General features: G+C 34.5%; 4 protein-coding genes across 11 annotated transcripts; 2 read left to right on the top strand and 2 right to left on the bottom strand.

Annotated features, from left to right (window-relative positions):
* Positions 1-2,530: 2,530 nt before the first annotated feature.
* LOC104888175 (metal-nicotianamine transporter YSL3) lies at positions 2,531-8,234 on the top strand. Of its 5 annotated transcripts, none has more exons than XM_048640133.2 (9): positions 2,531-2,846; positions 3,073-3,143; positions 3,279-3,633; positions 4,569-4,741; positions 5,792-5,889; positions 5,993-6,127; positions 6,210-6,399; positions 6,499-6,613; positions 6,801-8,234. In XM_048640133.2, exons 3-9 carry the CDS (start codon positions 3,282-3,284, stop codon positions 7,724-7,726), a joined length of 1,989 nt encoding a protein of 662 aa, XP_048496090.1. In that variant the 5' UTR covers positions 2,531-2,846; positions 3,073-3,143; positions 3,279-3,281; the 3' UTR covers positions 7,727-8,234. The 5 variants fall into 5 exon arrangements, with proteins under 5 accessions (XP_048496090.1, XP_010671365.1, XP_010671367.1 ...); XM_010673063.4 differs by having other exon boundaries at positions 3,073-3,149; XM_010673065.4 differs by lacking the exon at positions 3,073-3,143.
* A 1,911-nt stretch (positions 8,235-10,145) lies between these two features.
* On the bottom strand, positions 10,146-11,600 carry LOC104888174 (hypothetical protein). The gene has a single exon (XM_010673061.4). It carries the CDS (start codon positions 11,435-11,437, stop codon positions 10,835-10,837), a length of 603 nt encoding a protein of 200 aa, XP_010671363.1. The 5' UTR covers positions 11,438-11,600; the 3' UTR covers positions 10,146-10,834.
* A 3,111-nt stretch (positions 11,601-14,711) lies between these two features.
* On the top strand, positions 14,712-17,328 carry LOC104888173 (cytochrome b5). Its single transcript, XM_010673060.4, has 4 exons — positions 14,712-14,909; positions 15,095-15,188; positions 16,636-16,702; positions 16,820-17,328. Exons 2-4 carry the CDS (start codon positions 15,102-15,104, stop codon positions 17,071-17,073), a joined length of 408 nt encoding a protein of 135 aa, XP_010671362.1. The 5' UTR covers positions 14,712-14,909; positions 15,095-15,101; the 3' UTR covers positions 17,074-17,328.
* A 1,002-nt stretch (positions 17,329-18,330) lies between these two features.
* LOC104888172 (rab GTPase-activating protein 22) lies at positions 18,331-24,755 on the bottom strand. Of its 4 annotated transcripts, none has more exons than XM_010673058.4 (5): positions 24,289-24,755; positions 22,125-22,260; positions 21,605-21,654; positions 19,844-19,897; positions 18,331-19,734 (listed from the first exon to the last, which is right to left on the bottom strand). In XM_010673058.4, exons 1-5 carry the CDS (start codon positions 24,453-24,455, stop codon positions 18,504-18,506), a joined length of 1,638 nt encoding a protein of 545 aa, XP_010671360.1. In that variant the 5' UTR covers positions 24,456-24,755; the 3' UTR covers positions 18,331-18,503. The 4 variants fall into 4 exon arrangements, with proteins under 4 accessions (XP_010671360.1, XP_010671361.1, XP_010671359.1 ...); XM_010673059.3 differs by having other exon boundaries at positions 22,125-22,293; positions 24,289-24,428; XM_010673057.4 differs by lacking the exon at positions 24,289-24,755 and adding an exon at positions 23,883-24,282.
* Between the last annotated feature and the right edge of the window lie 3,062 nt (positions 24,756-27,817).

Genomic DNA, 27,817 nt, shown 5'->3' with positions numbered 1-27,817 from the left:
ACATCCTCCGGAAGATGGGAACTTATAGGGATACTCATTACTCGTTCCACCTCAAAAGGTAGAAAAAGTTGTGATAATAAACTTCTATTCCAATTCTTATAAATAGGATGAATTAAATCCCCCACCATAGTATTAGGATTCGAATTCCCTCGCGGAGAAATAATTTTGCGAGACTGCGTACCTGGAATCCATTCATCATGCCAAACTCAGATTTTTTCACCATCACCAACCCTCCACCTAACTCCTCTTCTCAACACCCACTTTGCTTCCCAAATATCACGCCAAGTATAACTCGGATTCGACCCCAGCTCAGCATCCATAAAAGAGGAATGGGGATAATACTTCGCATTAATACTAACTATCACTCTTTGGCTGCTTATTCCATATTAATAGCTACTCTTTTCTCTCTTCCTAACTCTCTCATTAATTTCTACTCATACTCCCATATTTTTATTTTTTTTTGCAATTTTCCAATAAAATTTACTCTTAAACTTCAATTCAACAAATTTTGCCAGAGAAGTTCAAGAGATGGGCGATTTTAAATTGATGTACAATGTGTGGTTGCTGATTTTGTTTAAATTATTTTAATATGATGTAATTAGATATTGTTTTCAATATAAAAGTATTTTTTAAAATTGAGAATCTTATATCTTTTATAAATTAAATATGAAGGGTCCAATTTTAAAAGAGCGTATAGGATCCCCGCTATGTTTGCCCCGCCCCTGCTACTAATTGCCTTCTTTGAATAAATATAAAAGTGTTCATAGTACGAAAATCAGCAAATGCATTGTTGCCTAGTGAAGTATCTCATTTATGACTTTATCAAAGCAACAACATGTGTGTATCACAGTATCAGTGTATCGGTGTGAGTAATTACTCGAAGTTTTTATCAATCTATATTTCCATTTCCATTCGGTGAGCTTATCCCACAATTATCATGTTTGACTTTTTCTCCTGTATTCATAATTTTTTTAAGGTAAGGAAAATGCGTTTTAATTGGATTCGAATCTCGTACAGGTCAATTCGGGTGGGATTTGCAAGTAAGGCCTCTTGATAGTAGGGAGAATAATAAGGAGAAATTTCCACTCCCAGAATACCTCTAATGGAATTTGATCCCATAATCTTAAATTACTAGATCAAATAATACTTGATTCTCCCGTATTCATACATAGTTTCATTATGAATCTAATAAGACAAACCCTTCCATGAAAAGAAATCCATACATAATTGATAGACTCATTTGTTTGTAAATATAGCTCTTCTATCACGGAGCCAAACTTGCAAATAAAAACTAAGGCTTAAGGGTTAGTTATAATTAGTCACACCTACCATCTAATATATATTGGAGATCGTAGTTGTAGCAATGTAGCATCAAATATATTAGAGACATTATGGAAGTGGTGATTCTTCTTATCCTTTTCCGTTATTTTTAATAAATCTTTAGGTCTTCGGCAATTAGAGTTTTGGAGTAAAAAGAGAATTTCGGACCACTTTTAGAGTTTTGATTAGTCAAAAACTCTAAAAAGGTGTCTGGTAAAATAGAATTTTAGAGAGGGTTTTGGAATGAAAACTCTCAAAATGAAAAAGCTCCTAATAGGAGTTTTTTCTTTAGAGGATTAGGTACACATATATTCAATGACTTTTTTGCCTCTAATAATATTACTACACATTGTATTAAATGTCTATAAATGTCATTTTACTCAAACAAATGGTAATAAGCTGTCAGCAATCAGTTAATTGTTACCAAACACATTTATAAAAAAAAATTGTCGAATCAGCAGTTAAATCTGCTGAACGAAAAGCTAAAACTCTAATATCAAACTCTGAACTCTGAACTCTATAACAAACCTTTGCCAGTTTGCCTATTATATTAGTAGGTGAGGTTCACTTATGTGAGATTTCACTTAATAGGACATTTTCATAGTAACCTAAACAAATTAAAGGTTAGCTATATTTTTCTACATAATAAAGTAAATATTATAAAAGACACATGTACATAAATGTCATTTTATACAAATCAACCTTTATCAATTAGCTAAATGTTACCAAATATATTTTATAAAAAAAATTATCAAATCAACAGTCAAATCTGTTGAACAAAAAGTTAAAACTCTAACACCAAATTCTAAACTCTAATAGCTAGACTCTAGGCTCTTCCTCCGTCTTTTTTTTAAAATTACAACATTTGCATTTTCACACTTGTCGAGACACAATTTTGACAATAAATAACTATAGCTATGTCTCTCTAAAAATCATGCAAATTATATAACCATATTTATTTCTATATATAAATCATCATATACAATCAAAATATAAATTATAAATAATATAAAAATCAAAATGTTACAATTAATAAAAGACGAAATAAACATTATAAAATTTGGTGAAAAACAAAAATCAAGGTCAACCTTTCTCGTAAAATGTGGATGGTTTAGTTACATTCTTACATTAGTTATGTGTAAATGTGTAATATCTCCCCCATCATGGCATCATAAATGAAACTTCTTCGATCTAATAAGTAGCTCTTGATGATCATTTGTTTGAATTGACATTTCCATATTCTGTTCACCAAGTTTTTGCCCACACACCTAAAAGTTCTATTGCTTTAAAGAAAAGAATTCATTTTTAAGTATAAATTTCGTTGTCAAAATCTTGCTACAGTGGAGGTTGGAGAACAAAAAAATAAAAAAGGGAGTCAACGAGAAGGCAAGCTATCAATCTCAGCCCAACAACTGTTTCTTCTGTTTTATTTGCAAAACCTTTTTCACATTTTATGTGTAGTACAAAGTTAAACTTTGTACTACTACTACTATGGCAGTACCAGAAAATTTGGCACTAAAGTTTTGGTGAGATTTTGTTATTGTCAAACTTCTTATTTCTTATAAATGCTATGCTTATTTTTGGGTTGAAATTCAGATTTCTGGGTTTTGTTGTTCCAATGTTTTAGTGCAACAAAAACTACCCATTTAATGATTTGGGTTTTTTGGTAGATTTTATTGAGATTTAATGCGAGTTTATTGGAAAATAGAGATACCCAGTTGGGAAATTTAATTTCTTTTTGTTTCTTTTTAGAGGGTTTGTCTTTTGCAATCGTCACAAAATCTGATTTTTTTGCGGCAAAAAGCTAACTTCATTGGAGTGAGGTAAAAGTAAGATCTCTCAGAAAACAAAAACAAAAAAAAGTTGACATCTTTGATAAGTATTAGTTAAATTTCATAGATTGAATCATTTTTCTGAGAAATGGGTAATTTTCTTAATGATTTACATTGTTATTGCAGATTATGGGAAGTAATAGTGAATTAAGAGAGATAGAAAGAGAAGATTTCCAGGAACAAAACAATGTGCAAGAAGATATAATAAGAGTGCAACCATGGCAAAAACAGATTACTATAAGAGGAGTAATTGCAAGTACAATAATTGGAGTGATTTACAGTGTAATAGTGATGAAACTGAATCTTACAACTGGTCTTGTTCCTAATCTTAATGTGTCAGCTGCTCTTCTTGCATTTGTGTTACTTCGAAGTTGGACTAGTTTACTTCAGAAAGTTGGGATTTCGACCACTCCTTTTACTAGACAAGAGAACACCATTGTTCAAACGTGTGCAGTTGCTTGTTACAGTATTGCTGTTGGAGGTCAGATATCCACTTATGTCTAGCTTTTTGTTATACAATGATGTTATGTATGATGTCCAATATTTGAACTCTATATTATGTTATGTTATGTTATACAATGGGCTGGGATTTCGAATAACGGGGAAATTTCAGGTTCCAATTATTTCACAACTTTATTAGCACGGAAATAGTTGGGGACTTGGGGTGTTAGAGATACAAATGTTTTGGAAATGATGAAAATTAATGTGTGTATATAGTTACTCTCTGAAGTCTTTAACATACAACTTTAACCATCAATGTCTTTAATTACACGGGTTGTATACTCGTATTGATATACAAAATATCTTTAATTACGTAATGATAACAATTATAAAAGGTTGATATATTGAAGGTACAAATTGAAATAAGTCTATGAAAGTCTCTCTTAATTATATTATGCTTATATATTGGTGAAAATTTGAGCCAAAATTTATGAAGTTTGACGTTGAATAAGATAGTGAAAATGCTTCTTAATGTAAAGTTGTGTATCTTGTTATCACCTCAAATACCTGTTTGGTACTGACATGGATAACTGAGTATGGATGTTTGGCACTTCATTAGATAATTGGATCGAAAAATCATGCAAAATTTTGTTAGGTGACTTTGTCTAATAGTTGGACACTAACATGTTGCTCATATGGCATATGGGTAGTTAGAACTTAAGACACCAGTTTCGTTGGTGGACGCTGTCTTACTAGGGGTGAAACCATTAGCCAACTAATTAGTGGGTAAGACTTTGATTTATCCTAGCTGGACTAAGTTTCTGTTCAATGAAACTAATCAACTGCTTCATTTGTTCAAGGCTTTAGCTTTGTTTAGGTTAATGTATTGATATTCTGTGTGATGTGTAATTTATTTATTATTATTGCGTAATATGTAGTTGTTACTTCTGTTGATTTACATCTTGACATATACAGGAGGGTTTGGATCATATCTGTTGGGTCTGAATAAGAAGACATATGAGCAAGCCGGGGTCGAAACTATGGGGAATTCGCCTAATAGCTACAAGGAGCCTGCAATCGGTTGGATGACTGGATTTCTCTTCGTTAGCTGTTTCGTTGGGTTGGTGGCATTGGTTCCTCTTAGAAAGGTCTGTATCATCCTTTTTCTCTGTATTCTTTATAAACAAAATGTCACCTTAGAACATTCTGTATGCTGAGCTAATGTGTAGGGACAATCTATCTTAGAATATTCTGTGGTTAACTTTGATTATTGTCCTTGTGTTTGGTTTTGTTTTGGGCACAAAGATGTGGGGTTAAATTCCCACTATGAGATATGGTTACTTTTCTAGCTTTATTGGCTTTCCAGTTCTATTGAAAGAGAATGAAGAATAAGAATTTCAGTACTCATTACATGTGGATTGTAATGAATTGGAATTTTCTTTACTTGGTTAACCTTCTTTTTTTTCTCCTTATCCTGTTAACTCTATTGTTTAGCCTTTCTTTGCGAACATGTGATCTTATTTGTATAACCTTACAATGAGGGAAGAGCCAGCTCCTTTATAGAGTGTTGCATACAATGACAAATAACATACTTCCTCAAAACATGTCTACTGTTTTTGTTTTGTTTTGGACCTCAAAACTTCTCAGTGATCAATTTTCGACTAAGATAAATATTTGAGAGGTTTATCTTCAAAACGATCATCTAAAAACTGATTTTCGGTACAGCTTTCAGAACTTCAATATATAAGTGTTATGTGTTGGTCAATGAGAAGTATAGGGTAAAATAATAACAAAATGCTTAGAGCATGTTCAATTATCCTATTAAGTGGAAACCTAAGATTGTGGGTTATGAGTTTGACGTCCAATAAGTTGGTATTTCTTTCTCATCCATCCATTTGTGTCCTTGATCACTGTACTACAGAGGAACTTTTGGAACTTAATGGTTAAAAGTAGATGAAAAGAATGATAGTGGATTGAAAGAGAAAATTAGTACGAAAAAATGTAGCTTCATGGGAGACTTTCTTGGAACTTTTCTGAAAGGACGGTGGGAACTAGAGTGTGTTACAGCGGAGAACTAGGTTGAACTTTAGACGATTTAGATAGTTATAATCAGAAGTCACATATCTTGCCACAATTGCTGTCATTTAGGTATTGTGGTGTATAGTGTAATTTTAACTTTCTGTAAATTTGATCCGCAGATCATGATAATAGACTACAAGCTAAGTTATCCAAGTGGAACTGCAACAGCAGTTCTTATCAATGGTTTCCACACCCCTAAAGGAGACAAGATGGCCAAGTAAGCCAATCATTTATCTAATTTGATCTAAATTTACCGTAGCTTTCTGATAATAAGCTGCTGGAGATCGATATAATGTAACTGTTGTATGAAATTTCTGTAGGAAGCAAGTTCATGGCTTTCTGAAATATTTCTCCATGAGTTTCCTGTGGGGCTTCTTCCAATGGTTCTATTCTGGTGGAGACCAATGTGGCTTTTCTCAGTTTCCAACATTTGGATTAAAAGCATGGGAAAACTCGTAAGTGTTTAATCCCGATTGATGTTAGATCTAAACTCTACTGATCCATCATAATTGGAACTATCTGAAATGAATTTTGCAGATTTTATTTTGATTTCAGTATGACCTATATTGGAGCTGGAATGATATGTTCTCACCTCGTAAACTTGTCGTTGCTTTTTGGTGCTATTCTTTCCTGGGGAGTAATGTGGCCACTTATCGGGAATCTGAAAGGAAAATGGTTCCCATCGTCATTGCCAGAAAGCAGCATGAAGAGTCTAAATGGATACAAGGTATATATGAACTGAATTACACACTACCAATAGAAGTTATATGAGCCTTGAATATTGATGTAATCTTTGTCTATAACTGCATTTGGTGCACTTTTGCAGGTTTTCATTTCTATTGCCCTAATCCTAGGCGACGGGCTCTACAATTTTCTCAAGATACTACTCTTCACCATTAGGAACATCCATGTTCGCTTGAAAGACAAAAACCTTGGCTCATGTAAGATTCCTGACTGAGCTTTTGGTGCTTTGAACTCCTTGTTCTTTAAAAATTTGCAACACATATTTGACCATTAATATCTTGATCTATTTATTAGCATCAGGAACCTAAAGCCTATTGCATTCATTCTGGCTGGTCGTTTATGGACTAAAATGCCCAGCCTAACACTTGACTTTGTTTACAACAGCTCCAGATAACCAAAAGCAGGGACTTGATGATCTTAAAAGAAACGAGTTCTTCATGAGAGAGAGAATTCCCATTTGGGTTGCATTTGTCGGCTACACATTCTTCTCCATAATCTCTATCATCGTGATCCCTAAAATGTTCCCAGAGTTGAAGTGGTACTATGTTGTTGTTGCCTACATACTAGCGCCTTCCCTCAGCTTTTGCAATGCATATGGTGCTGGTTTAACAGATATGAACATGGCCTACAATTATGGAAAAGTAGCTCTATTCGTGCTCGCTGCAATAGTGGGTAAAGACTCTGGTGTGGTTGCAGGGCTTGTAGGCTGTGGTCTAATCAAGTCCATCGTTTCCATCTCTTCAGATCTGATGCATGATTTCAAGACCGGCCACCTCACCTTCACTTCTCCTAGGTCAATGCTCCTTAGTCAGGCAATCGGGACTGCAATTGGGTGTGTGGTGGCCCCATTCACATTCTTCCTCTTTTACAAGGCATTTGATATTGGTAACCCTGAAGGAGAATACAAGGCCCCCTACGCCCTCATCTACCGGAATATGGCCATCCTCGGAGTACAGGGCTTTTCTGCTTTACCTCAGCATTGCCTCCAACTATGTTATGCATTTTTCGGGTTCGCAATCTTCGCGAACTTGGTGAGGGACACATCACCTAAAAAGATAGGTAAGTGGATCCCCCTTCCAATGGCAATGGCTGTGCCTTTCCTTGTTGGCGCTTACTTTGCCATCGATATGTGCTTGGGGAGCTTGGTGGTGTTTGTATGGCATAGGTTAAACAGCCAGAAAGCGAGTTTGATGATTCCTGCAGTAGCTTCGGGACTGATATGTGGAGACGGGTTCTGGATTCTTCCATCATCGATACTTGCCTTGGCGAAGCTTAAGCCACCAATCTGTATGACCTTTAATTCTTCATAGACACCTTTTGCTTGCTAATGGCAGAAACAGGACAGGAATAAATTGATGAAAGGGAAAGCCAAAAGAGGTAAATGCTAATTGTAGCAATATGGAAGCACAATTTTGGAAAAATTTTGCACCAGTGAGAATTACAAGTTATTAAAGGAAACACAAGTAAGAAATAGAAAATAAGAATACATTCAACAGTGATGTGATAAATATTGATCTAACCATCTCAGTTGTGGCTACTGATATAGACCATATTCAGTCCTAGGTCTTTGTTACATATGTACAAGATTCTATCAATTAAGCTAGTTGGTACGTCGTCGATCATTGTCTAGGTGGTGTATATAAATAGATGTAATTTATAATGTTTAGAGGTTGTAGTCTAGCTGCTTCTTAGCCTTCCGTTGTTGTCTTTAGATAATAATTTGAGCATATATATATGTTCAACCATCTATGTATAAAATTTGCTAGTCAAATGTATACCCATCAATGGAATTAATTAGCATTAATCATCTTCAACTAATTACATACTCTTATAAGCTATAATCACTTGAAATTAATTGTTATCACCAGTTCAAACATGCAGCAGTTTATTAAAGAAAACTAGTATTTAGGCCCGGGCGATGCCCCGGATTTTCTCTTTGCTACAATTTATTAGTAGTTAAATAAGTATTCTCATACTCATTTTAAAAAGTCATCTTATTCATTATATGTATTTCAAAAGTTTTTCATTCATATGTTATCATTCATTTTGATTACAAAATCAATAATGGTATGGTGGAGTAATGGTTGGATTTCTTACTTTCATACTTGAGGTTATGGGTTCGAATTTTTACGCAAACAATTTTTTTTTATTTTTTTTTTTACTATATGAGAAAGACGTGGATATAATGTTATTGGATGAGGGAGGGTGACACGTGACACATATACGTTCTTAGGAACGTCTTTTAATATATTAGTATAGATATGAAAGACAATGTATTGAGATTAATAAAGCTCTTCACTGCATCAATTACAATGACGATTTTAACTTCTCTAAAATTTTATGTAAGCTAGTTTCTTATAACCGCAAATCTAATTGAATACTTTTTTTAAAAAATAATCTACTAGCTTATGAGGCAATGTTCTAACATATATTTCCTTAATCTTTCACTAACACATACATAACATGTGTGTTAAGTAAAAAACATTATTATGCATGTTAGGCATGCATCACTATGATTGTTTTCTATTTTGATCTTTGGATGCATCATACTTATCTCTCACATGTGAGAACCAAAGTTATATGTATATCCATGTAGCAAGAAACTTATATCCAACTACGTAGTTGATTGGCTTGTAAATCAATGGATGGTTCAAAACATCAGTCTCTTTTTTAGATAATGCACCCTCTTTACTAAGTAGAATTATAGATGAGGATTTTCAAGGTGTGGCTTTCCCACGCTTAGCTCATCCGATCCTCCCTAGTTTCTTAAGTGCTTTCTTTTTGTTGTTTTGGATTAATCCTCATATGATTTTTTTTAAAAAAAACATAAGTGCAACTACTAATTTTTCATTAGTTGAAATATATTTGAATATTTTTATTTACTTAGTTGCCGTGGATATTTCAGATTTTTAAACTATAACAATTTTTTTAATTGTTATATGTCCCCCTTCAATAAAAACCAGAAGATCAAAACTCGATCTCTCATAAATTCAAAACCAAAACACACTCTCTCTCTTCATTCCCCAAACTACAAATGCTAGGAGAAATCCTCAGTCCCCGCCGCCCTGCAGGCTTGCTAGTGGCTGGCCTAGCTCGCGGCTGCTGGCGAGCCTGGCCCATCACCCTTGTTCTTTAGTTCTTTCCTTCGTCGTCTCCATCTGGGTCGTGCACCATTCCTGTTTGAGTTCATCGGCGAGAAAGTTAGTCTAGTTGATCTTATCAATCATTGCCTTGACAAAAAGATATCTAAAGGCAACTTTCCAATTTGTCGATTGGCTTTATAGCGCGTCAACTCAATTGAACTTCTCCTCAAATGAGAAGCCTCAAATATCCACTCACAAGGATATTGAGTCACAAAGGAATGTAACTCTTTCACGAAATCCGATCGAAGAGTCCAATATGATAGAAAGTCACGAGAATTGGTCAAGTTACGAGATGTAAATCTCGCCTGTTCTTTGTTGCTCCAGTTATGAAATCCGTATACTTCTTTCACTACATCCATCATCATTATGGCGATTGTCAACCATCGACTGAAGAGCTAAAACACAGTTATCTAACATCACCAACCTCCAAATTTAGCAATGTTCTCCAAATTTAAGTTATTTATGTTATTTTACTTATTATGCAAGAGCAAATAATGCTCAATTTATTTTCATTGTTTTTAATATCGATGTACTATCTTTAGGATGAACTTAGATCTTCATGCTTGTAGATGCAATACTTTAATCATTAATAACTTTAACTGTATATTAATAAAAATTATAATAAGTTAATATTATGATTTATACATCAAGACCAATTCTCGTAACCTTCTATCATATAGTAACAGTTGATTTTGTCTCCAACAATATATCATATAGTGGTGGTTGATTTTGTCTAAAACTAAAAAAATAGATGGTCAAATATAATAGGTATAGTGCAATTTCCTACGTGTAAAATCTATTTTGTTACAAAGAAAATAGTACTAATTCTAGCTAAAAATATGAATAATTTAACCAGCAAATACAAATTCAATTATGCTATGTTTAGATAGCAAGATTTCATTTCAAATCCTGGATTTGGATGAAATCTATTGTTTGGATGGCATGGAATTTGAAATTATGGAATTTGTCCAAATTCTTATCAAAAGCCTATATTAGTAGAATTTAAAATTCAAGCTATTACCTTGTCATTTGAAATTCTCTCCTTATACATATCCCAACTCCATGGATAAACCCACACTTTCTAATATTTATTTCTCTCTCCTTTAGTAAACCCACACTTTTTCTCTCTCCTCCATTAAATCTCTATTTCTCTCTCCTCTATCAAAATTCAAACTCCCTTAAAATAGTGATTAGGAATTGAAATACAAGCTTTAAATTCCAGATTTCAATTCCATTATTTGAAATGAAATACAAATTTCCAAACACTACCTTAACTCATTTAAGAAAGCCAGTTTTATGAAAAACAGCATTTCTGACAGTAGTCAAATCCCTACCCTTAAGCGTTCTTCCAGCACCTTCAACTACAGAAAACGACGTCGTCTTACACGACTGAGCTACAATCTCATGTGGCGGAACCATCTCCCCATCATCATCATCATAGTCTTCTATAAAATCATCCACTTCATCAAACTGGGCCAGCCCAAAAGCCCGTCTACTTCTACCAAGCCCAGTGGGCCAAACAGGAACATTCACAGGAGCTGACTGATGGACCTTCCTCCCATAATAATAGCCCGTTAACCCAGGCCCATCACCACGCTTCAACGACGACGAAATCATCGAAACAGGAGACGACGTCGTTTTACGCTGGATTGAAGTCGGACTTTGAGGTTCTCCGGTGGAGAGTAAGGCGGCGGAAAGTCCGGCTGCGGAGGTGGATGTAACAGAAATAACGGGAATTCCGGCGGTGATTGCGGTGGTTGTTTTTTCAGGTGAAGACCAAACGACGTCGCTTTCGTCGAATTCTAATTCTTCTTCTTCTTGTTTAGGAGTAGGTGGATTGAATGAAGTGGTGAGGTAACGAGATGATTTTATCTCCATATTGTTTTTAGAGTTTCTGGATTTTAATTTGAAAATAAGAAGGTTTGAATTGAGATTAAAATATCAGGTGGAAAGAGAGAGAGAGAGTGTGAGGAAGAAGGAGGAGTGGTGTTGTGCTATTGCGGTGAATGGGAGTGTGAGTGCGTGAGGAAGACACAGTTCCAAATTGTGGGAAATCTGATTTTTGGGTACACGTGGTGTCATTACAAGCCTCTAATTTTTTGTCGGATATTTCCTTTTTTTTTCCTTCTAAAAATATTGATTGCATTCTTAGTTCAATTCAATTTATTTCAGTTACAATCACTTCAGTTCAATTCATTTCAATGCAATCAGTTCTATTCAGCTTCAATCATCAAATCCATTAATTATAATTCAGTTATGTTCAGTGCAATCAGTTCAATTATATTATGTCGAAGAAAACATACCCTTAAAGATGTGATGATTTTTTTGGAAAAGAATGGTGAGCGTAGATGATGTGGACGGAATTTGATATTAGATTTTGAGTACCATCTTTTAAGATTTTAACTAATTAGAGTAAAGTTCAGATTCTCTAGAGTTTTAATATAACTTTACGGGTTTGTTCTCCCCAGTTTATTTTCAGTTCAGTTCAGCTCTGGATAATATTTTACTCTCACATATCACTATTCATTTCAATTCAGTTCAGTTCGGCTCAGGATAATACTTTTACTCTCACATATCACTATTCATTTCAGTTCAGTTCAGCTGTTTTATGTCGAAGAGAACAAGCCCTACATGGTTGAGTTGTATCGTAACCGTACATTTCAAAGTCAGGGACTCGTAATGCTGGTAAAGGGAAATTTAGGGGGGAATTTAATGAAAAAAATAGGGAGAATTTTGGAAAGATAATATATGAGCCATTGATTTTTTATTCAATGGTTGATATTGCACAAACTCTACTTTGTATAGTTATTTTAAAACTCTAAAGGATCCAAACACAATAAAGTAAGGGATGTGATGATGAGCCATTGGGCCTAGCCTACTTGTGGAGTTGTGGGTAACTCTTGTGTCTTGACGTGTGCACACGATGCAGGAGAATGTAAGGGAGTGTATTGTGATTTAGATATTATCAAATTTGGGATTGACGAATTGAGATTCGTATGAGTTGAGTGAGTAAAGTTAATTTCGTTTGACTTTTAACCTAAACACATCGGTTACTTTTTCAAAGATAATAAAATCAAGTTATTGCAAATAATAACGATTTGCGAACTAGTTTCTCTTATGAAAAAATGCAAAATATTGTCCTTATTACTGTTGGCTTTCAATTAATTTTCAATCGTCTTATTAATATTAAAATATGCAAAAATATGTAAGTTTTACAGTATATATTGTCTGTTCAATTTTCGGAAGGAAATTAAATGAGGGCGTTCTTATTTTCTTTTTCAACGCGTCTCGCCAAAAAAAAAGAAATTCCAATATTTTCTTGTAAGTGATTCCTCTATGACAAAGGTTACTCCATTTTACCTTAAATGATTGTTTGGTAGTGTTATATGACATTTTATATTGCAAAATGTTAATAGAGCAATCTTATACATTTATCGACATTGTCAAGCAGGTTTGTCTGCCACATAGTGTAGATGACACATTTCAATAATCTCCATACATCTTTTTTTTTTGAAGGGAAATCTCCATACATCTTAAAATAGAAGAAATATGGCTATTACAAGGTCTAATATCATGACCTCAGGACACCAACATTACAGAATTACCCATTGATTTAATAAAAACTTGTGTTGCACTTCTTGATGCAAAGTGGGATTTATTTTCTTAGCATTATCTATGAATTTTGTTCTAAACAAAGAAAGATATAAGATACGATTACGCAAGATAAGTACGTGAGAATTGGAGAAATTTATTCTATATTGGTATGGGGAATTTTATTCTATATCAGACTAATTTATTACTTATTATATATTTTGATATCACATTTACATACTTTTAAGTTCCAATCTCTTGAGAAGAAAAAAAAAAGAGATTTGATTTAATCTATAAAATACTCTTTTATAGTCATTCTAGTTGAATAATAAACTTTTCCTATTTTCAAAGCACACATGAATTTTTTTTTTTTTATCAATTGTTTAAGGAAGCTGATTATGAATAATTTAAGTTATATATATACTTTTCCGATTTAATGAATTATTGATATAAATCTCCTGTAAAAAAAGTATTAATATAAATCATATGAATTAGAGCTAATAGTTTGAAAATTCACATCAAAACTAATCTAACAACTTCCATATGACAAAGATAATTGTGTAACTACATGCTCCCTATAGTTCTTCATAATCAATTCATTTTATACTTTGTCATTATTCACATAAGATGGGACATCACTAAGGTTCAACAACCAGGATAATTACAATACTTGAAATTTCTTTTTTATCCCCTATTTTACTTTCCAATTGCAACTTTTGTGTTTTCATACTTGTCGAGACATAATTTTAACCATTAATATTTTTAATTGTATATTTATAAAAATTATGTAAATGAAATATTTAGAAAATACACATTGAGACAAATCAAACAAGATATTATATACGATTATATTTTTTTTTGTGCATCCTCCATTCTAAGATAAATGAAACACTTACCATTTAAGCAATTTCAATATAAATGAAACGTTACTTTATCTGGTATTTACTTTTAAGTCCTATCTATCTCTCCTCATCACATGAGATCCTCTTTTGTGTGGTTGTTTGGCAATTGGTTGTTAGTTGTTGGTTGTTTTAGTTAACTTGTTTGACTTGCTGGAAGCATTGACGGTATGTATTGACATTTTAAGTTGGCTGTTCAAGCCAGCTGTTTGCAAAAATGTTTGGTAAACTTAGTCGTGACTGTTGGTCTATTTATTAGAGAGTTCGTGGGCCAACAAACCAAAAGCCAATCCAAAAAAGCTACTTCAGACAACCTTTTTATTTTGGCTTAAAAAGCCAGCTTTTCAGCCTAATCAAAAAGCTAATAACTAAACACTTTTTTGACCGTTTAATCAAATTGAAAAGTCAAAAGCTAATAAAAAAATACCATTTACCAAACATGATCATATTTTTCTCCTTTCCTAATTCCCGTACTCAAACCTTACGCTTTATTTAAAACAGAACGAAAGAAGTATATAGATCATCATCAAAGGTTATAAAGGTTAAAATATTGCAACAAAAAACAAAGGGAGGTTGTAGTGTACAAAACGACCAACACAAAGAGAATGAGAGAACATGTGGTTTTATACTTTTCTAGTGTAGAAAGATCTGGAAGCCGTGCAAACAAAAAGTCAGATCAGAAGTCCCTGTCCACCAAGAAATTTCTCTTCAATATAAAGGTCAATAATAATAACCCACTAAAATATTTAAGCATTTTCTCTCCACTGCCACACTTCAATTCCACAATTGGGGTAATTTAAAGGGTGGTTGGTAAGGAGGTAGAAAAATCAACCCCTTTTTCTCTCTATCTCCATACTCTTGTAAGTAACGAAACTTTTTCTTGATCTACCTTAAAAATTTAATCTTATTTCTTTTCTGTCAATTATTTGTTTCAATTCATGTAATTTGCCACTTGGGTTTTTTGATTAATTGGGTTGTTGTTTTTTCTTTTCTTTTTTGGCTGAATTTTTGTGGTTGGAACTTTTTTGTTTTTTAATTTTTGCAGCATTAGAATGGCATCAGATCGTAAAGTTCATACCTTTGAGGAGGTTTCAAAGCACAACAGTAATAAGGATTGTTGGTTGATTATCTCTGGAAAGGTTAGATCTCTTTTCCAATTTGTTTTCGTTTGATTTTTATGGTGTTTTGTACATAATTTTTGTTCTTATGTGATTATGAATTTTGTCACTGTTTAAATTGAATTTTGTCACTGTTTAAATTGAATTTTGTCTGTGTTTTATATTGATTTTGCTATGCCAAAACCCAGTTGATATAGTGATCTGTGATATATTCTCTATAATTTGTTTGTGATTGTGTATGTATAACCATCCAAAAATTTGTGCACTTAGAATCGGGAGAAGTTCTAATTGTTTAATTTGAGTTTGTAGTAATAAGATCGGCTAAGCTGAATTTATGGTTGGAAGTATGTGATGAATTAGTTTGTTGTCAGTTGAATTGTGAATGATGTGTTGAAGTGTTTGTAAGATTAGGGGATGAGTACATTGTAATGAGGAAATGAATGTATGATCTGTGAGAGAACTTGGACTATTTATGTGAAGCAGTCCTATTTTACTTAACTCTTGAAGATTTGTTTGTCTTCATGTTCCATTTTCACTTACTTCGAGGAAAAGAAGTTGGGATTAAGGCGTTGATATTGTCGTTGTTAAATTTATTGTCAAGGAAAAAAATGTTAAACGTTGATACTACTGTCAAATAAAATAACTGAGAACCTTTGGATCGATGGACACGAATCTTGTCTACCAGTCCTGTCTTTGACGGATGCTGATTCAAAACTAGTGAGGGTGGAGATGTTTTGTGGATTTGTATTGCTTGTTGCAAGTTGTAAACGCGTCCTAGAATATCCTTGATTGGATACACAGGCACAATACGAGTAGGAACTGTTGCATAGTTGCATGGTCAGTGGCAACAACAATAATGATCTCCAATCTGTATTTCGTTGATTGGCAGATACATCCTGTCAGTGGATAAATGTTGTCCAAAATTAATTATGTTGTAGTATAAGAATTTATGTTCTTTCAGGGCCTATCAATCTGATTTTTTGATTACACTCTTATATTCTCCTCAATCGCTAGTGGTAATGTTGAACCCTTGTGCAGGCATAATAGAACTTTAGTTTTAGCGGACATGTGCTTTCCTTTCTTTTAGAACCTTGGTGACTCTTTCCTCTTCTTGTTGAACTGCTACTGCCATTGAGTTATCCAACAGAACTAGTATCAAGCATTACACTATTACCTTTTGTTAGGCTGCTTCCTGTTTGAATATGCACATCTTCTGAACTTTCTTTAACGTTATATTACTTCTGGCTGCGTCTAAATGCTTCTCCCTTCCTTCGGATATAATAGTCTCATTTCAGATGGAGTTACAAAGATTGACTGAAAGGTCCAATTAATATATAGGATCTTTAGTGATATTGTAATATTTGCAACTTATCTTTTACTTATGAAGAGTTGTAACCATGTGACATCTATGTCCGGGAGGAATCAGTAATTGTGATTAATGATGTTGGGTTCTGATTGATGTATACAGGTCTATGATGTAAGTCCATTCATGGATGATCACCCTGGTGGTGATGAAGTTCTTCTGTCTGCTACTGGTGTGTTACATTACATATCTTCATACATTTCATTTGTACTTCTACAGTTCTGCTACATCACTAAGCATGTAATTAACCTACTTACATGACATACACGTTCCGTATTGAATTTTATAGGTAAAGATGCAACCAATGATTTTGAAGATGTCGGCCACAGTGACTCCGCCCGAGAAATGATGGACAAGTACTACATTGGAGAAGTCGATGTATCAACCGTCCCACTAAAACGCTCATATGTTCCACCACAGCAGGCCCATTACAATCATGACAAGACTTCCGAATTCATTATTAAGATCTTACAGTTCGTGGTGCCCCTTCTTATCTTGGGGTTGGCTTTTGTGGTTCGGCACTATACCAAGAAGGAGGATTAGAGAATAGTTATCTACAAAGCTCAATTAGGTATTCAGAAGTTTCAGTTCTTGGAGAAGTGACCAGTTCCACAAATTCTATTAACTGTGTCATGTCTGAAAGTCATGTTCTAGCTTCTATCATTGCTATATTGCTATGTTTTTGAGTTTCTTAAGGGGTTATTATTCTACTGCTCATTTGGATAATTCTATGTGGCAGACCTTCGTTAAGAACTTTAATGTTGTGTTCTTGCTTTGTAGTATTATTTTTTCTGATGAGTTTTTATGTTTCTTTTTTTATAAATATTTTGCAGCTTAATTGTTTCCCAGTAACTGTTGAAGAATGAATATTACTTCTATGTTTTAAGAGTTTGGCTATTTACCGAATTTGCGACAAAGAGGGTGTGGTTTTGTATGAACGATCTTATATTCCTGAAATTATGTGTAGGACACACCCCTGGAAACCAAATCCAGTCACACGAAGCACTTTCATTATAAATGATAACTAATATTCTTTCCGTTTCAAAATATAGTTTCTGTTTTTATTTTTAGAGTCAAATTTTACAAACTTTGATCAAATATTCTCGTTAACGTGTAGACTAAAACATACTCATGCGGAGTCTTGTTAGATTTGTCCCAATGTGTACATTTATAATATCTTTTTATATTTTTTACTAATACGAAATAAAAATATCGTAGGTCAAAGATATGTTGGAAACTATGTAAAAGGAGATCGGAATTATATTTTGAGACAGAGGAAGTCTATAATTGATGATAGGATATATGTTGGTATTGAGTGTTGTGTGAAGTGTAAGTGGGTATATTCCAAGTTTTTAAGTAGAAGAGAAAAGAACCCATTTTTCTTATTCTTCAAAGACGAAGCCTAATATAAGTTTCTATTGGATATTAATTCTCTCATTTATACTTTATAGGGTATTCAATACTCAAAAGTAACATAAATCAACATTGTCAACTTTCAAGTGGTTTGATGGACGGTTAAGTTTATGCTGCATGAAATTTACAATAAGTAACATTTAAGATTCGAGGTAAAACATTTTTAATGTAAAATATTTTTCAATGGAGAATTTAATTGTAAAGCTAATTTTTCCAAGCTCACAAAATCGAAGTAATACTCCATGTTTCATGGAATATATTCCTTTGAACGTTTACTCCTTTGTTTTAGCCGTTGCTTAGTATCTTCAGCTTAGAAATTTTGGGTATATTTTTCAGTTTCAGGTAGATCACTCATCTACCATAGGTAAACTGGCAAACTTTCGGAAATGAACAAATTATTTTTTGCCATCTCGAAATATTGGAAGAATCAAAGAACGCGTTACAAGCTTTGGAAATTCGCCCAAGGTTCATAATTTTTCAAACATGGCTCTGTACCAAGTGCTACAACACCTTACCCTTCAAGAAAAAAGAAGTGATACAACACCTTAAGCAGTTGTCAGTCAGAAGGTTGTACCAATTTTATCATGAAGAGTCATAACCAGATCATGCGCACCATCTAGTAGTTTCCAGACATCAAGATGCCCAGCCATGTTATTGCACTCTCTCAAGATCTCATCCATGCTACTGTACTTCTCGATAATTTGTTTTCTTCTCTGCAATACAGAAGCAGCAATGGCGAATAATAGCAGATCTTCAGTTGGCGGGGCACGTTGTCTTATTCTGCTCCATGCTGATTTGCCAATCCCCGCCCTAAGTGCAGCCTGATCAGCCCACATCACCTCCCAAAGGCAGAGTGTCTGCTCAAAATTTAACTCCCGCCTAAAAAGGACAACCACCATCCTGTACACAAAAAAACAATCCTCTGCCTGGAGCTTTACCAAGTGTTTGTAAAGGTGAGCGTCTTTGTGCTTTATAATCTTGGCCACAATATTGAGTTGTCGACGGATTCCAACCTCATCGAGCCTGAAGTTATGACGGGACTTCTTCATAAAACCCACGAAGCACCAGAATGCCATATGGTCCTCTTCAATCACTGAGATTATCGGGGAAAGAAGATCGCTCATACCTTGACAGTAACCAATTTCAGAGTCATACACAGCATAGGCTTCAAGTATTGCAACCAATCGAGCAGCATGGTAAATCCTGCATGGCTCAAGGTGATCATAGTCTTTAAGCCTGACAGCTTCAGCAGAACGGCATGCCCGGTCTTCTGATACAGAAGCCTGCGAAGGAGAATAAGGGATCCATTCTGCATTGGCACGCACAGCATCAAGACGAATAATCCGCTGCCAACTGGCAAAATCTTCAGTACGGCAGATATTAGACTGCATATTTGTCTTAGAAGGGGAAAGGTCTCCCTTTGAAGCCACATCAATAGTATCATTTTCTTGCTCAGATGGAGGGGAACAAGCTTGTTCATCAAGTTGCTCATCTTCAGATGATCCCATGTCAGATGAATCACTGTAGATTACAGAAGGACTAGAACTTGTGACCCGTCGGGAGCTATTAGTCCTATCCAATACTGAACTGGAATTATTTTCCGAGTACTCAAGATCAGAACTTCCCCTCTCACTGGAGAGGGACTCTCGAGCACTAACCACATCATCTGAGGCAGGTGAACCGGGGTCCGGAATGCAGCTCTCACTATTCCCATTGCTATCGAGCCCCAAATTCTCATCGAGTTGCTTTAATAGACGGCGACTTTGTCTCCTGAGTTTCTCATACTCCTTCCTGGATACAAACATCAAAATAAAAATACTTGAGGTAACTGATAAAAATGAATATTTTAAGGTTGCTTATGTTTAACTAGTACAAAAATGATTGTAGACACCCATATTACCTATTCTTATTTCTGACAGCATCTCTTTCTTCTTTGGAGCTGTTCAAATCATAGCTGTTTGGACAAAACAAATGCAGTGATCACATTAGTTTCCATATTATAATTCATCAACAACTTGACAAGAAACAGGCACAACTGTAATGAGAAAAGGCACAAAAGTTAATCTGGACTAAAAGCCATGACACCAACTAATATGTGAGAAAACTTGACTGCACATTTTATAAATTACAGGTGACAGCATAAGGAAACAACATTTCACCACAAAGGCAGCAACATAATTCCTCCAGGCCATGAGAAAAAAGTCTTCCCTTAGGTATTATCAAAACAATACATATAAACATAAAAAATGTAAACCACAACCAGTAGAAGATGTACACAAACAACACATATTGAAGTACAAGGGAATGTGACTGAACAAAATGAAGATCATGGACACAATTAAATTTAGATTAAGACAAATCGGGGGAAAAACAACAGTTTCATTTTTGAAAGGCGTTCTTTTTCTTCTCGCAAGTGTCCACAAGTGTCATATAGAGAAAACTTCAGCTCTTACCTTATCATTTATTTGAAGGTAGGTAAGAAGTGGTAGCTGCGGGAAGCCAGGGCTTACAGCTATAGGTTTGACAATAACACAACAAGTAACTGTGCAAGACTTTATCCACGACAAAAACTAAATAATTGAAGACACAAAAACACTCCATAACCTCTACTCGCCCCCAAAGGAAAAAAGAAAAGGTTGATGTAACATTTGGTCAAAAATTCAGCTACACCAGAAGTTCAACATAGGAGTGAAAATTTGAAGTTGTGACTAGAAAGTTTTCGAGTACAAAATTTTCCACTTCAGGAATCAATGTTACAAGTCTCAGTGACCTAAATAGTCCATAAGGAACAAAAAATAAAGGCTCATTTTTTTCGTTAAACATCTTTGTTTCTACCATTAGCTCTCATATCTACCAGCTCCTTGGCTCAAATCAATAAGCACCAAATCAACTGAACTTTTGCATTTCTCAGCAATCTTCCTTCTTATTGATTCGCAAAGCAAGTGTGGAAGTCATATTAACAGCACCCAATCCCACTCTGACTCATAAGCAATTCCACTCCATCGAGCTTTCCATTGAGGGTGCATGATTGCATTTCCATCCATAGGACAGTAGCAAATACACAAAAATCGAAAGCAAGTCGAGCTAGTATGCATATGCAGCATCTTTCCACAAACAATATAGCTGCGATGCAGTAAAACAATTGCTAGAATACCAATCCCTCAAACAAGTGTTAAAATCCACAAATAGTTGAAACAGTATCAATTAGATTGAAACATGAAAGCTTTTTCAGTGACATTCAATGAAGACGGAGCATATATAGTACATATCAGGTGCTCGTTCATGCTGGCAAGAAAACAGAACCATGCTAATTCAGAGGCAGGCCAAACTGATTTTGGTCTTGACCATGATGGCCAAAAATTACAAGTTCTATAGATTTAATTTTCAAAACAAAGCAAATGAGATACTGGCAAGGCAAGAAAAGCAAGTGGGGTACCACTAGCATTGCCTGAACCTCAGAAGCACCACAAATCAAAAGTGCATCAGAATGCTCTAGAAGTCAAGAAAATCAAGCCAGAACGTAAAAATAATGCCAATAAACAATTATTTCCCTCCCTTGCTTGATCACAAAACAGGAGCAGAATCGACACAGAGCTAAAAGACATCATATGTGCATAATAACATGTCAGCAAAGCTGTGGAGGAGACATATATGTACTTACACGCCAAGAAGGAAAGGCCAAACCTCCGCTCTAATGCTGGGATCAATACCCTACAAATTCATCAAAGAATGTCAAAAACATAAATTTGAAAATATGAAGGCCTTTCTACTTCGGGATGATTATAATTTATCTACTGCGTTTGATCCAATTATATCCACAAATTTCTTTCAATTAGAAAGAAGAAAAAACACAGACTGCAACCAATAGTCAACAAGACCAAAGTATGGTGTTCAATGCCTTACAGTAAGCAAATTCATAAGCAAGACCTAGGTGGTCAGGTCACAAGTCAGAGCAAAGGGGCAGGCCCACAACAAAGGAAAAAATGGCATAAAATATCTAGTTAGAAGATAAAAGCAGCTCAGAGAAAATATAGAGTTTCCCAGTTTCTAAAAATAAGGTGCAATCATTTGACCAAATAGTGTTTGATATGGACATGAAAAAAAGGAGATATGAGCATTATTATCTTAAAAGTCATATTGGGTGCAAGGAAATATATGAATCCGCATATGCAGAGACTTACCCCACTTCGAACTTTTTTCAGAAGCTTCATTCCACCATCATGAAGTTTTCCATCTGGTGCAAACGAGTTTCTCCATTGCTGCGGTGTGAGGGCATGTTTCCTTCTCTTGCGAGACCATGGTGACTTCAGATGACCACTGACAATAAGAATATAACTCGACATTCACCATCTAATGAAATACAAAGATCAAACTTCTAAAAAAATTACAAATACATTAAGGCGTAGTATTGCATTAATAATCAAGATAAAATAGAAGCCAACAAATAATAAACAAAAGCCTGTTGTCCATTGCTCGGACATGCACATGCAAAGATTGTATTCCAACTTCAAACCATGACACCAATCACAGGAGTTTCATCATTGTACACTGACTTGCTAATTTATCTATTACTTGTTCTTTAATCTCACTGGACTAATCACATTAACTAATGTTGGTGCTCCTTCCTGTCTACATCTTCACTTTCAATAAAGCAACAGACTGTACCAGAACACAACGAACATTTCACGCTATGCTCAATGCCCCCCTCCCCCTCCCCAATGAAAAACAAATAAGAATGTAGAAGACACCATAAGAATGTGGATCAGCAATGAAGCATGACAAAGGTCAAGAATATGTGAACTCGATTTTGGTCTATTATATTCCAGCTCATAGTGGTCTAGTTTAAGCAGATTTGGCAGAGAATTGCATTATATTACCTGTTTCAACTTTCAAGCACCAAAATCTATAGCATTCCTAGTGACTCTGCATGACATGCCTAAGAGTCAATACATACATCCTTCTAAGTTACCCCCGTCCATTTTACATCCTTCCACAACATTTTTTAAGTTCCGTATTATCAGTCACTTACCGTACTATGTGTCAATTAGAAAAACCAACGCAGTGTTATAGACATATATGGCACTACTTGATTGGCATACAACCATGCATAACCTTAACGACCCGTTTGGTTAGATGTCATAAATGGTGATAATGATAATGAGTGTAAATTTGTAAAGTAAATCCCACATCATTACCCAAGGTAATGCTAATTGATCTCAAAACATCCATTTTCTTCCTAAAATATCGTTAGTATCTATTACCATTTGGAGAGTGATATTGGATGGTAATGGAAATTTATATAGGAAACCCCATATTTTGTGATAAAGTTTCATTACCATGGTTATTGACATGAGAACTTCTTTACAAATTCACACTAAATTAAATTACCATTACCACCATTTATGACCACTAACCAAACATTAAACCCCAACATCAGAGAAAATCTCCCAAAAAGATATCGGAGAAACGTATCTTCTCAAAGAATGAACTAAAAAGCAAGTTTCACTAACCAAAATAGAAACCTAAGAAACTATCTACTTACTGAATACCCAAGCACAGTCCAAGCAAAGACTAATCTTTCCCCCAAAATCGTGCCCACTCAATCTCTCGTACTCAAGTATACGACATGATTAAACAAAGAAGCTTAAATATATCATTCTTACACTCTTTCTATCACTCAATTAAACCATTGGACATCCTAAAAAATCCATTCATAACCCCATTACTATTTTGAGAAATATGACAACCTTTCCTTAATACCCCAAAAATTAGTAAAAATGAACACTAACACTTCGATTATATCATGATTATAGAAAAATATACAACTATTAGAGCTCTAAATCACATGTAATAAACTAAAATTGAGCATTAAACTGGAATTTCTCAAATGAGAGAAAAAAAAGGGAAGTTTTAAAAAAGAGGAGTAGAGAAAAACTCACCGATGAGAAGAAGAAGATGCCGGTGAGGAAGAAGCAACAACAAAAAAAGCCGATCGCAAATGAACCCACGACGACGACAATGGCGATGAAGATGAAGATGATGATGGTGAATAATGATGTTTTTTCGAATTAGATGATGATTGAGATGTTTTCGGCGATGAAGGAGAAGAAGAAGAAGAACAAGTATGGCTTCTTCTTAAAGCTTTCATCTACTATAAATTCACAAAAAACCCTCGAAAAAAACCCTAATTCCTAACCCTAACCCTCCCCCAACCTAATCAAACTAAAAATCGAAATCTCTCTCAATCACAAACGAAATCTAGGGTTTCACAGTAATCAAAATTACAGAAAAAACGAAAAATGAAAAGAAATTGGGGGAGGTTTTCTTGAGAGTGAAATTCTTTACCTACGAGTATAAACAATGGCGGCGAAAACAGCGAGACCAGCAACAGCAGTAAAAGCGACGGCTACAGTAGCGCCGCTTCCATGTTGGCCGCCGGCGCCGCCGCTTAAGAACAGAAATAGTCCGCCGATGTTGCTGTATAAGCTCGAAGATGAGACGCTGTTAAGCATCGGACGAGAGGAGAGAGAGAGAAAAAAAAACTTAGTGTGCACAACAATGGCGGATTTTTTCTACAGGAGTTATTGTTTTGTTTTGTTTTGTACTGATGATGGAAATTTTAAGAAGATGACTAAATTTTGGGTTGATTTCGTCGTTTTTTATTTTCTCTCTCTCCTCTGTTTGAAGGTGTGTGATTTTTTGTTCGTATGTTCTATAGAGGAGAGAGAGTGAAGGGTATGGAGGAAGGAAATGGGAAGTGAGAAGGGATCAAGGGAAGTAGGATTTCTAGAATAGTTTTTTTTTTTGGGTTTTGAAGGTGGTTAAAAGTGGTTAGTACTTTTTATGGAGTTTTTATATTGGTAAGGTAAGGAGAACGTGTCTTAATTGAACCGGAATTTCGCACGGTCTAATCTGAGTCGGATTTGTAGACAAGGTTTCTTGTAAGTAAGGGGGAGGATAAGGGGAAATCTACCCCTTTAGATTGAGCAAGTTGGATTATTACTTGTATGAATACTGAGGAGATGCTCAAATGTATTTATGATTGAGGGAGATGTGGTAGTTTAGTGGAGTATTAGTCGAATTTTAGGGTTTTGTTTAGGGTTCGATTCTTCATTTCAACGATATATTGGAGAATTTCTTATGTGACAATCGATCTTTAGGCCTTCTATTTTTGGCTTAAATGAAGTTGATTTTCGGACCAATTATCTTTCTTAATAACTAAAAAAGGTATTTAGTAATTACTAAGTATGAATCTATGATGGAGTTGGAGTTGGAGTACCAACTATATATACCAAGTTATGACTACGAAGATTAATACACATGTGAAAAAGAAAAGTAGTAATTGGTTACTTGTGACAAGATTTTCATGCTAGATTTGATATTATTAGGTTGAAATCTTACCAATTATGGTATTTTGTGGTACAAATGTGTTACTTTTCCCTTTACTCTATCTGACCTGTAAATGTCAAACTAAAACAAAAAATGTGATTTGAGGTATTCAAAAGATTTTTCTCCCTACCATTTAAGAAATGTGAACAAGAGAAGGAAAAAAATTTGAATATGACATATATGACACATATAATCATGTATATAATGCATAATTTGGTTTTCAAGTTAGAACCTTCATTATTAAGCGACGTTTGGTCTAATGAAAAAGGAGGGAATCCTCCAACCTTTGCGGATTAAATTCTAATAAGGACACTTCGGGAAAGGGGATCCCTTTACCTTTCTCCCTCCACCCTCCCCAATGTGTCTAGCCTACTCACCCAAGGTTGGTTAACTTGTGAAAGGTTTAAGATTACGACCTTCTAGCTAGGATAAGGTTGGTCAAACATGACACACTCACCTTTTATATGGTTATATGCTTGAATTTTATGGATTTTACATGTTGAATTTCGTATATACTTCCTTCGTTTTCTTATAGATGCTACATAAAGAAAGTGATGAGGGACTATCACTTTCTCAATAAAAATATATTTGTTAAGGAAAAAGTATGAGTTTTTAAAGGAATATGTGAGGGATCAGTAATTTTGTAATAATATTTTAAAATCTTTATGCGTATATAAAGATATTAATAGAATATTTAAGATGTTCATCAAACGGAAGTGTAGAGTCTATTTCATACTTCCTCCGTTTATTTTTTACTTCTAGTAAATTTCGACATTAATTTTTTTCAAGGAAGAAGATGGCATCCTAATCGGACTGGTACCTCACACAGGTCAACCCACCCCGACTTTGCAGGCAAGGCCCCTTGAGAGGAGGGGAGGGGGAAATGATAAGGAAAAATCCCTACACTCAAAATATCTCTAGTGGTGTTTGATCCACAAATCTCAAAATTATGAGATATAAACCAAAATACTAGACCAAATACTACTCGATAATTTCGACTAATTGACCCCATCTATAAATTAACTCAGTTCATCCGTGTGTCACGTTTCTAGTCATATTATGATAGTAGTTGACATAATATAGCATAAGATTTTCGTACAAAAATATTATGTGGACTATTTGTGAATTGTGAGATATCCACGACCTTTTCTGCATTTTGCTAATAAATGGAACAAGGTTTGAACTGGCACTGGAGTGTGTATTTAATCCTAATAGCTATTGCACCATATGTTTATTTTAAACTTCAGTACGTCTTGCTGGAATTATGTTGGATTACCGACCAAATTACTTGTATATAGTTCCGAATTTTGTATTAATATGCTTTTGGAAGGTGTTCTAGATGCAGACGTATAGGTATATAACTATTATTTATAGAGAAGGTATTGGGTCAGACACGTCCGACCATAATATTTGGTCGGACGACTTTCAATTGGTTTTAATTTTTTTTCAGTTGGTTTCAAAAAAAATTCAGCTGGTTTCAATTTTTGTTCAGAAGACCAAATGAAAGAAAAACAACACAAGTTGAAAGAATTTACACACCAACTGAAAGAACACAGAAGACCAAATGAAAGAAAAACAACACACGTTGAAAGAATTTAAACACCAACTGAAATAACACAAAAGACCAAATGAAAGAAAAATAACACAAGCTGAAAGAATTCAAACACCAACTGAAAGAACACAGAAGACCAAATGAAAGAAAAATCATATCACAAGAAGGAAAACATTATCTTCTTCTTCTTATTACTCATTCTCTCTCTCCTCCTTCCAAAAATTGCAAAAACTCAAAAATCTTATTAGAACCCACAAGAAGAAAGAAGATAAATTTTTAAAAGAAAATTTTAAAAGGAAAAAAAACTGGAATTTAGAGGCTATAGTATTGAAGAAATGTCCTGTAAATGCAATTTAGTAGATGTAAATCTTAAGAATAATAAGAGACGACAACAAGAGAGGAAATGAAGATGGAGAGAAATTATTTTATGCAATATTGAGCTTCATGTGAAGTTGGTGAAGTCCTTGCATCTTCTTCGTCTTCTTCCTTGCGCTTGCTCAGCCCGTCCGACGGAAAGTATTGGGTCAGACGGTCTGACCCAATACTTTCACTAATTTATATTAAGAACTTACAAATTTTTTTTGTTAGGGTTAGATTAATTAGATTATATTAGACTAGATTAAAACATACCTTCTTACTTCTATTTATTTCAAATTGATTATATTTAGTTTCGTAATAGTATACAAAAATTAAAAATTAGATATTTTTTTAAAATATATATTTATCGTGACGAATCTAACAAGATCCTCCATAAATGATAGGTTTTGTCCTGACAGATTTATGTCAAAATACGGCTACGGTGTAGTACATTACAAACTCGAAGACCCAATAGATTTATAAGTGGTCCTTTTTACCCATTGCATTTCCAAGATGAAGTGATAAGTCACTGTAATTAATATTGTGATTATGATATAGCAATGGCCTTTTTCCCCC

Source organism: Beta vulgaris, chromosome 3 (assembly GCF_026745355.1).
Source record: "Beta vulgaris subsp. vulgaris cultivar EL10 chromosome 3, EL10.2, whole genome shotgun sequence".
Taxonomy (NCBI): Eukaryota; Viridiplantae; Streptophyta; class Magnoliopsida; order Caryophyllales; family Amaranthaceae; genus Beta; species Beta vulgaris.
Note: the sequence above shows the minus strand (reverse complement) of the source record. Positions and strands in the feature narration are given on the sequence as shown.

Bases quoted from the DNA above. Each gene is read 5' to 3' on its own strand.
- LOC104888175 (XM_010673065.4), top strand. From the start codon at position 3,282: ATGGGAAGTAATAGTGAATTAAGAGAGATAGAAAGAGAAGATTTCCAG. The intron at 5,890-5,992 runs GTAAGCCAATCA...AAATTTCTGTAG, and splicing joins AAAGGAGACAAGATGGCCAA to GAAGCAAGTTCATGGCTTTC. The intron at 6,128-6,209 runs GTAAGTGTTTAA...TGAATTTTGCAG, and splicing joins TTAAAAGCATGGGAAAACTC to ATTTTATTTTGATTTCAGTA.
- LOC104888174 (XM_010673061.4), bottom strand. From the start codon at position 11,437: ATGGAGATAAAATCATCTCGTTACCTCACCACTTCATTCAATCCACCT.
- LOC104888173 (XM_010673060.4), top strand. From the start codon at position 15,102: ATGGCATCAGATCGTAAAGTTCATACCTTTGAGGAGGTTTCAAAGCAC. The intron at 15,189-16,635 runs GTTAGATCTCTT...TGATGTATACAG, and splicing joins GGTTGATTATCTCTGGAAAG to GTCTATGATGTAAGTCCATT. The intron at 16,703-16,819 runs GTGTGTTACATT...TGAATTTTATAG, and splicing joins AGTTCTTCTGTCTGCTACTG to GTAAAGATGCAACCAATGAT.
- LOC104888172 (XM_010673057.4), bottom strand. From the start codon at position 24,091: ATGAAAGCTTTAAGAAGAAGCCATACTTGTTCTTCTTCTTCTTCTCCT. The intron at 21,655-22,124 runs GTAAGTCTCTGC...ATGAATTTGTAG, and splicing joins TGAAAAAAGTTCGAAGTGGG to GGTATTGATCCCAGCATTAG. The intron at 19,898-21,604 runs GTAAGTACATAT...TTGTCCAAACAG, and splicing joins TGGCCTTTCCTTCTTGGCGT to CTATGATTTGAACAGCTCCA.